This window comes from Falco punctatus, assembly GCF_963210335.1.
Source record: "Falco punctatus genome assembly, chromosome: 9".
Lineage (NCBI taxonomy): Eukaryota > Metazoa > Chordata > Aves > Falconiformes > Falconidae > Falco > Falco punctatus.
The window spans coordinates 53098069-53107269 of NC_137589.1; the positions used below are offsets into that span (position 1 = coordinate 53098069).

The 9201-nt window shown below is 55.8% G+C and overlaps 2 protein-coding genes across 6 annotated transcripts in view; both read left to right on the forward strand.

The window, feature by feature from the left end:
• COL27A1 (collagen type XXVII alpha 1 chain) overlaps window positions 1-3169 on the forward strand; it is a 189185-nt gene extending 186016 nt beyond the window's left edge. For all 4 annotated transcript variants that reach the window (XM_080401112.1, XM_080401113.1, XM_080401111.1 and 1 more), the window contains 2 exons: window positions 702-920; window positions 1423-3169. In XM_080401112.1, the coding sequence (XP_080257238.1) occupies window positions 702-920; window positions 1423-1569 (366 nt within the window). In that variant the 3' untranslated portion in view covers window positions 1570-3169. The remainder of the gene's footprint in view (window positions 1-701; window positions 921-1422) is intronic.
• A 142-nt stretch (window positions 3170-3311) lies between these two features.
• LOC308069208 (alpha-1-acid glycoprotein 1-like) lies at window positions 3312-9182 on the forward strand. 2 transcript variants are annotated; one of them, XM_080401136.1, is made up of 6 exons: window positions 3312-5989; window positions 6628-6770; window positions 7012-7082; window positions 7389-7490; window positions 7753-7853; window positions 8027-9182. In XM_080401136.1, exons 1-6 carry the CDS (start codon window positions 5879-5881, stop codon window positions 8081-8083), a joined length of 585 nt encoding a protein of 194 aa, XP_080257262.1. In that variant the 5' UTR covers window positions 3312-5878; the 3' UTR covers window positions 8084-9182. The 2 variants fall into 2 exon arrangements, with proteins under 2 accessions (XP_080257262.1, XP_080257261.1); XM_080401135.1 differs by lacking the exons at window positions 7753-7853; window positions 8027-9182 and having other exon boundaries at window positions 7389-7736.
• Window positions 9183-9201: the final 19 nt, after the last annotated feature.

The following is a 9201-nucleotide window of genomic DNA, read 5'->3' on the forward strand; positions in this document are numbered from 1 at the left end:
TCCCGGGGCACTGGACGGTGACCGCTATGACACAGCACACTGGTTTCTCCTCGAGACAGAGTTGGTGTAGCTGTAACGCTCAGAACTGTCCGCAGGCAGTTAAAAAATATGCCCAAGACTTACTGACTCTTGTCAAGACAAAGCAGTACGTTTCCAGCAATGTTTAGTTAACACATAACCTTAACAGAGGCCAGTAATTTTGCAAACATTCTGCTCCCAAATGCTTTGTTGAATTAACTTATGTTCAGGTCACTATTGCATTTTGTTTTCTGCCACCTGAAAAAGTGAGGTCAGCTTAAATATTTAAGTTTCCAGTGAAGTTAATGCTATAGGATTTTTCCTGAGGGAGCACCTCTACCAAAAATACCAGTGACAGTACCTGGGCTCACCCGCAGATGAACTAGAAACCTCCTGCTTTGCTGCACTGCTGCTTTGCAGAAGTATGTGCTCAAAGTTTACGTTAATTTCCTCCTACTTAAGCACCTGACAGTTTGTTCTGAAAAATAAATGACCCGCCGTGTCCCCACGAAAACTTTCCAGATTGACTTGGCATCTGGCTCTTACGCCCACCCTCACCCCAGCCCCGGACACGGCGCAGGGGCACTGCCAGCTGAGGCGCAGCACGCCCGGCCCCGCCGTCGCACCTCGCGCTGGCCCTGCCGCTGCAGCCACACACCCCAACACCTCTGTCCCCTTCACAGCTGGATTTTGACATCGGCAGAGTCCAGATGAACTTTCTCCGCCTCCTGAGCTCAGAGGTGGTGCAGCACATCACCATCCACTGCTTGAATACCTCCGTCTGGCGGGAAGGTTCCTCCGAGAAACCTTCGGAAAAAGCCGTGCGTTTCAGGGCCTGGAACGGACAGATGTTTGAGGCAGGCGGGCAGCTCAGGCCAGAAGTGGCAGCGGATGATTGCAAGGTACGTTGCTGCGGAAGAGGCGAGCGCTGGAGCGAAGTGCCCAGCTGCCCCGCTCAGGGCACGCAGTGGGCTCGAGTCCACCCGCGCCGCTTGTTCCACCAAGTCCAGGGGAGCAGGCTCCAGTCTACCGCTCTGGTTTTCCAGGATGCTATAGCAGTTCCTGTTAAGTAAACAGCCTTCAAATAGAAAGCAAAATACTAAATTCCACCATGAGATGTCACGTGTAGCAGCAGTTAAGTGACAGCCACCTGCGTTTCGGGTTCACTGCAGCGGGAGCCCGTGTTGGCTGATGCCATTCCAAGCTCGGGTACCATCCACTTGACCAGGATAAAGGTTCCCCAAAATGCTTTCTAAGCCTCACCCCAGACCTGCCCAGCCCAAAGGGCAGTCCCTGGCCTCACACAGGGCTTTTCAAGCTTACGCCTCCTGGAACGCGTTCCTTTCCAGCAGGATTCACCCCCCCAGTTAAAGAGCTTTTTCTCTGTCCCTCCTCTCTGCACAGATCAAGGATGGACGCTGGCATCAGACTCTCTTTTCGTTTCGGACACAGGACCCTCAGCAGCTGCCAATTGTCAACATCTACAACCTTCCCCCATCCGAGCCAGGAATGCAATACCACCTCGAGGTCGGCCCCGTGTGCTTCCTTTGAACAAAGCCACCGCCATGGGGCTCCGAGGCTCTGACCCCACGTCTGGCCGGTGTTTCACACGGGCTCTCCCACCTCTCTGCAGCAGGGACAGCTGGGCTGTATCTCTTGGGTCAACTCTTGCTCTAGCCTTCGGCTCAAAGTCTCAAAGAACCCGTGATCTACTGAACTCAGCAGGTTGTTGGAAGGAGGAATAACAAGGATGTAGGGGAAGCGGGTATCAGTCGGGATGTGAACAGTGAAAAGGGGTCAGGGGACTAGATGTTGCAAGCAGTTCCACACACAAAGCTTTTTTCCATGACCAAAGAAAATATTGAGAGAAACCTCAAGCAACTTGCAGCGTGTGTTTTTTTGGCTTCCCCCCACCCACCCCATTTTGTCTTACCTGGTTCCTGAGTTACCAAATGTTCTTTCCATTGAAAAGTAATTAAAAGATAGAGCTTCCCTCTCAGAGCTTGTCGCCTTCTGGATGGCCACGTGCTGCATCAGGTCTCCCAGGCGGAGCTGCAAGTTGAATCTGGCTGCTCTGTGTACCGGAAGCATTTTGATGTGCAATATTAGAAGAAACAATATATATATATTATATTATTTAAAGCAAAAAGAAAAAGAGGAAAAAAAAAAAAAAGAGAGAGAGAAAAAACATTCTAAGTTCCCCCTTCCGTGGGTGAGTTTAATCAACATCCCTGCTCATGGGTGGTGTTGGGGTAGGGGAGAGTCCCAAAGCCAATAGGGGGGAATGGAAGGAGGAGAGGGAAAGAGATTGGTGCTAAAATCGAGAGAGAGGATGGGCTCGTCTGATTTGTTTCTACCTCTCACTGTGAAATCTCTGGTGCTCTTAAAAAAAGTGTGTTATTTTATATATATGACTTTATTTAAGGTTGTGAAGGTGCTACAGTGTCTTGCCACAGACCCAAAAAAAAGCCCACAGGACCATCTCTCTGGGAGGCGAGGAGGTTACGCTCTACAGCTAAATCCAAGAAACAGCCACCTTTAAAGGGATCCCTTCATCGCCATGGATGTCCATTGTGCACAACAACTCAAACCGTGTCCAAAATAACTTACAGGATATTTTAAAAGCAAATTTTCCTTATTTTTTTCTTTCTTGTTAATCAGCACTTCACTGCTTTGGGAGGGGAGTGAGGGATGCAGCTCATCTGTAAGCATTGAGCCTCAGAGAGCTATTTTCGAGTTGGTTTGTCACGTACTTAGTGTTGCTGTAGCGGCGCTGGCCACGTCCATGCTGGCTGGTGCCCGCAGCGAGTCCCTGGTCTAAGCTCGTATTTAAACCCAGCGCCGCAGTCCTCCTGCCTGGCCGCTCCGCCAAGGCTGACACGATGGTACCGTGTTCCAGAACCCAGCCGGGCTTGGAGGGGTTTTGTTTTGTTAAGTTTTGTAGAAATTTAGTCTCTATATGTAAATTTGGAGGATTTTTTTTTTTTTTAAGAGGATAATTATGGTAATCTTTAATTCTATATAAGGAATAATATTGATGTAATCAGAGCTGTACTGTATCAGAAATGCTTCAGTGCCTGTTTGGAGTTTTCATGTCTCATATGGACTATGGATTTTATTTTTTGAGAAAAAAAAATTATATGTGAGTCTCTCTTTGTGTACTTTTTTTTTTTTTTTTAACTACTGCCTGCTGGTTGGTTTTCAACAACCGTCAGAAAAGGTTAACAAGATCTGTCCCAAATACCTCACCCTCCATGCAGCCCTGCCTCTGCTCAGAAATACCTCACCCCCACCCGGGGCAGCTCACCCCGGCACCCCCAGGCCAAAAATCACCATCGCTCATCAGGCTTGCTGCCTTCCCCTGCGCACACTCCCACGCTCCTGGTTTCGCCCTCTCTCATCCTCTCACCATCAGTTTTCCACGTTTTCTCAAGACTGGAGTTACCGTTTGTTCTCGTTAAAGTTTTTCTTCCTTCTCTACTTCTTTTCTTCCCTTTTTTTTTTTTTTTCTTTTTTTACTTTAAATAAATATTTAAAACTGAGGCAATGAAATGGGACTGGTTTGGGTCTTTTGCTTCTTCATGGGAAATGAAGTGGACAAGAGGTGCAGCAATACCCCGCTGCTGGGGGATGCCGGTGTTGGTGTGAGACACCCCCCCAGCCCAGAGCCCCTCCAGGTGAGCCAGGGACCCCAACCCCCAGCCCAAAACCCTTCCTCGGCGTGACCTGCCCACCCCTCAGCACAACGATTCCAGTGCTCGATGAATGACGAGGCTGGGATTCTGGTGCCTCCCTGCTCCTGCGCGGTGCCACGCTCGCCCACCGCCATCAGCGCAGTGCTGGGGAGCAAGAGGAAAAGAAAAAACTATAAAATTAAAAAAAGGGGGAGGGAAGAGCCGAGCTGATTTTTTATTCATTGCTGAAACCCAAATCACATCTCAGTTGCTCCAAGCTGACTTTGAAACCCAACACCTCCTTGCTAAGGAGGTCACCTGGCCCCAGCCCCAGGCTAGGTGGCGGTGGCTGTCCCTGCTGCCACCGGCAGCACGTTGGAGATGGCAGCAAAGCCAGGGAGGGGGACACGGGTGACCGCCCCACACCCCATTACACCATGCACGGGAGCTGCCCTGGCCGATCCCGGGTTGCGTCAGGGGTGCGGGAAGGGGCCGCACTGTGTTTGCTCACCTGGGGCTGCACCCCTTCCCGGCAGCACGCCGGGACCCCCGGCACAGGAGGGGCTGCGTGATGGCACCAGCCCAGCTTTGGCAGCGCAGTAAAACCCGGCTCGGTTGGGGCTGACTCTCGCTCGTGTGAGCCTGCTGCTCCTGAAACAGGTTGCTTGTAGTCAGGGGAAAAGCAAACACAGTTAATAAATCAATCAATGCATTTAATTACGAGGCCAAAGTTAGAGGGGAGAGAAGACACTGTTAAATAGAGAGACTCTGCATTTAAAGAAGCTGTAATTTATTTTGTTAAAAGCCTGAGTCCACTGCACTGGTGTTTCCCCTGCCTCATACCACACACCACTCCACCACCCACCCCAGGAATTATTAAACAAGTCCTTGTCTCTACCAGCTATTGTAGATTACGTACGATAATCAGCTATGTATGGTATCGGCATCCACAGCCTAAAGGCCACTTCATCACCACTTCATCACTGGGCTAAGATAAGCCACGAGCACCAAAGGGAGCACACAAAAGGGAGCACAGCAGGAAAGGGGGACAACACACACACACACACACTGCCCCCACCCCCCCAGATTTCATGGACGAAGGGTCCCACCGAGCTGCTCAGACAGCGGGGCTGGGCCGCAGCACCACGGGTGAGAGGAAGGCAATGGTGGGTGGGTGGGCGCAGCTCGTCATCAGAGCACAGAATGGGTTGGGTTGGGTTGGGAGGGACCTTCAACGGCCACCTAGCCCACCCCCCCGCAGTGAGCAGGGACACCTTCAGCTAGACCAGGCTGCTCAGCGCCATGTCCAACCCAAGCCTGAATGTTTCCAGGAATGGGGCATCCACCACCTCTCTGGGCAGCCTGTCCCAGCACTGCTTTATATCTAGTCCGACTCTGCCCGCTTTTACTTTAAAACCATTCCCCCTTGTCACGTCACTACAGGCTCTGCTGAAAAGACAGTTTTCTTGTAAGTCCCCTCCAAGCGCTGGGAGGCTGCTCTAAGGTCTCCCTGGAGCCATCTCTGCTCCGGGCTGAACAGCCCCAGCCCTCGGGTGGGTTTTGTGGCCCCTGGCCCTGCTCCAGCAGGTCTCTGCCTTTCCTGTGCTGAGGGCTCCCAGCTTGCAAGGGGCCAAATCCTGCTGCGCACACCGAACTGCAGCACCAGGTCCCAGCCCCAGCAGCACCCACGCGGTGCCCCCACATGAGAGCACACGTGTGCCCAGTGCCAGCCCCGTGCCCAGCAAAGAGTGAGGCCGGTGCCCACCCAAAGCCTGCACAGCCCCAGCCAAGCCATGGCCAGGGGATTTCTTTGCCCTGGGGAGGAAAGCCACATCCAGGTGCCATTGGATGCCCCCGAGGCCACCAAACACACCTGGAGCCGGCCAGGTGCTTCGTCAGGCACCCACAAAATCAACTGCAGTTTCCGAGAACAAAGGCCTGTACTGGTGAAACGTGGGGTTGCAGTTTGGGGTTGTTTTTTTTTTTTTCTTTCCTGCTGGAGAAATCCAAGCTTTTGCAAGTTGAATTTCCTCCACCTGCTATTGCTTCACGCCTGAGCAAACAGCCCAGCCACTGAACAAGCACAGCAGGGCTGGGGACGCCCAGCTTTGCCGGCGGCCGTATATAAGGGACGGAGCTGAGCAACAGCCCATCACAGCAGGAGCTTCCTCCTGGCCGACCCAGCAATGCTGGCCACCCTCACCCTCCTCCTGGGGCTGCCGCTCACCCTTGCCACCGAGCCCCCCACCTGCGCCCCGCTCGTCCCGGTCACCTTCGACAACTCCACCATCCCTGGGGTAAGCCCTGCCCTCAGCCCATCCTCTCCTTTCCCATCGGCATCTCCAGCCCTTACGGGTCCAGGAAGGGGCTACGAACCCGGTCGGCAGCTCAGCGCCGATCTCGCTGCCTCCCTGTGCCTATTTTCCTAACAAAACCCGAGCCTGCTGGCAGGGCCACGGGGAAGGGGTGAAGCCGTGCAGCTCTGCACCCATAATCTCACAAGCAGGTGCTTTCGGAGGGCTCCCTCTTCCATGCCCCGTGCAAACGGGGCTGTCAGCTCTGCCCTGGTGCTTTGCCGCTATTTTAAGCCCTTCATGTGATGGGGACTCGGGTCACAGTCTCCATCTGCAAACCCCTTCGCTGCATAAACAGTATTTAGTCCCTTGGGGATGTTTAATGGGAGGAAAGTGAACGAGGGCCAGGCGCAGAGCAGGAGGAACGCCACCGCAGAAACTAGCTGGCCATCCTGGGAGCTGGAGCGTCGCTGTAGTGGGGAGGGGACAAAGCCAGGAGCCCCTCACCCAGCCCGGCTCCTGCCCAGGGTGTTCATGGCCACAGGACAGTAGGGCACAGCGTCTGCTTTCACTCATGTCGTGGCCGTGGGTGAACCCAGCCTGGCCCCCCCAACCCTTCCCTGCTCTGCTCCTCTCTGCAGCTCCTGGGACACTGGATCTACATTTCTGGTGCCTCCAGGTACCCGCCTCACCTGGCAGAGCTGAAAGCGCTGAAACACGCGAGTTTTTCCATCTTCCCCAGCAGCCATGAGGACGAGCTCAATACCATCGAAGTCCTGAGACTGTAAGGATGAGGCTTCACCCCCTCACCCAGCTCCCCCATCCCCGGGGGCATTTCCACCCGCTGGTGCCAACCTCCGGGCTGAGGCACCCTCACAAATCCGGGGCTGCGACGCGGCAGCTATGCCAAATTTATTTCAGCTGTGCAGCCTGGCTCAAGTTCTGAATCCCTTGGGTTTGGTTGGGGAAGTCTAGGGGGATGGGGGGGACGGATATTTGCCCCATCTGACCTCTCTGCCCCGCAGGAACGAGACGTGCGTGGTGAAGAACGTCAGCAAGATCCATGTCTTTTGGCACAACTCCACCCTGATGCACGGTAATACCGCAGCCGCAGCAGCCGCACCTTGCACCCTCCCACCTCCATCCCCCAGTACCGGGCACCCTGCACCCCCGGCACCCAGCCCTTTTACACCTGAACGCATGGCTGGAGGAAGGGGGGAGGGAGGAATTTCTTCTGCTCCGTGCAATGGATATGGCAGCATGTGGGACCAGACTGGTCCCCGCCGGGATGGGAGCCCCGGGGACGAGCAGCCCCCACCACACTGCCAGCTCTGCCCCAGCTGCACCCCGGCCCCAGGCGACCCTCGCTAACAGAGGGCTCTGTTCTCCTTGTACCTTCCAGTCGATGACCAGACGGTTTCCATAGCCAAAGTGATCCAAAGTGACAAAGACCTGCTGATCCTGAAGCACATCAGCCATGACTTCACGAGCCTGAGCCTGTCGGGTGAGCCGGTGCTGCCCCGATTTGTGGGGTCTGTCCCTGCCCGGGGACACCCTGAGGGCATCCCCAGCCCTCGCAGGCAGGGCACAAAGCCCCTTCTGCCCCCACACAGAGGGGAAAGGTGGGGGTGGGCAGGCAGCATGCTCCCTGTCCACATTATGGGCACCACCAAGGAGCAAAGCACCCCCTAAAACTCCCTTCTCTCCCCACCCCCACCCACCCCGCCGCCTCCCCTTCTCCTTTTACTGCCCCATTTCTCTGACAGCCCGGACACCCAACGTGAGCAAGGAGCACCTGGAGGAGTTCAAAGCCCAGCTGCACTGCCTGGGCTTCACAGAGGAGGAGATTTTCTCCACTTCTGAAAAGGTACGAACCGCTCCCCAGGGCGGGCCAGCCCCTGCCCCTGCTGGTATGGGGCTCCGGCGGGGGTGTAAGGTGGGTGCCCCCCATGGCTGTCCCTCTCCCCCGCGAGCATCCACCTCGGCCGATCCTGCTCTCGGTGACAGAGCACCGACAGCCACCCTCCCCATCTCCCGCAGGATGCCTGTCCCGGCGAGGAGACGGGCGAAGGCAACACGGATCCACAGCCAGAGTAACCCCCGCGGGCTGGGTCAGCCACTCCATCCTCATCCTCCTCCTCCAGCCCCTCCACAGGGAACTCCCTGTCCGCGGCCCCGGCTGGGCTCAGCACAGCCTCAGGACTCGCTGTTGAGGTTTTGGCCTTTCCTTGCAAGTGAAACGCTCGGTTTCCCTGGTTTTGCCCAGACCTGAAATAAATGCCTGTGTTACAACCGCCTGCCGCTCCCGCTGCATCCCCCCCAGGACCGCTGGCAGGACCCCTCCTGCCTGCCCTGCCCACAATGCTGCATCTCCAAACCCCCCGAGAGCCGTGAAAAGCCCCAGATGAAACCCCCCAGGTTCAAGCTCCCACCAGCTCCGCGGTGGCACCGGCACCTCCCTGCCACCCCACCCGGCGGGTCCCCTCCAGCCACGGCGCATCAGGAGTTGAGTACCCCCCCACCAGCCCTGACCCCACATAAACCTGCCAACCACCTCGGGTCCCCCCCCCCACCATGACTCAAACCAGCCAAGGTGCTTTTAGCACCTGAATATCCCACCCGGAATTTTCAAGCCCATGGCAGGGGCTTGTGCAGGGATCACAGCCGGGTGGGGTAAGACAGGGTGGCATCGTGCCTTCCCTGGGTGTCTCTGAGCCAGGAAAGGGGGAAAGGATGGACACACCATCCCCCAGGGCCATGCCGAGGGACACGGGGAAGCTCTGCTACCAGAGGGGAAAAGGAAAATAGAAATAAAGCCAGAAAAAGGCAGAAAAGCCCCGGCAGCATAGGGACAGCAGCAGGACAGAGGGTCAAGGAGCTGCCACAGGGGATGCATCCAGCAGGACAGAGGTGACCTCCTGGGGCCCTTCAGCCCATCTCTGTGGCCAGTTTTGGCAAGGACAGTAAAAACACCTGCCCTTCTCTTTGAAGGCCCCTGGGCTTTGCCCAAGGTGCAGGGAGGGCTGCAGCCCAGCCGCTGCACCGTGCTTCATCAGCGGAGCAAGAGGCAGCTACAATGGCTGCTCACAGGGGAAAAATAGGTTAATTTAGGGCAGATTCGAGTCTTAAATGCAGCAAGTGCATTGCCCTGTCACCTCTGGCCACGCCAGCTGCCCACAGCTCCGGACACTCAGCACCAGTGGCCCCAGCCAAGG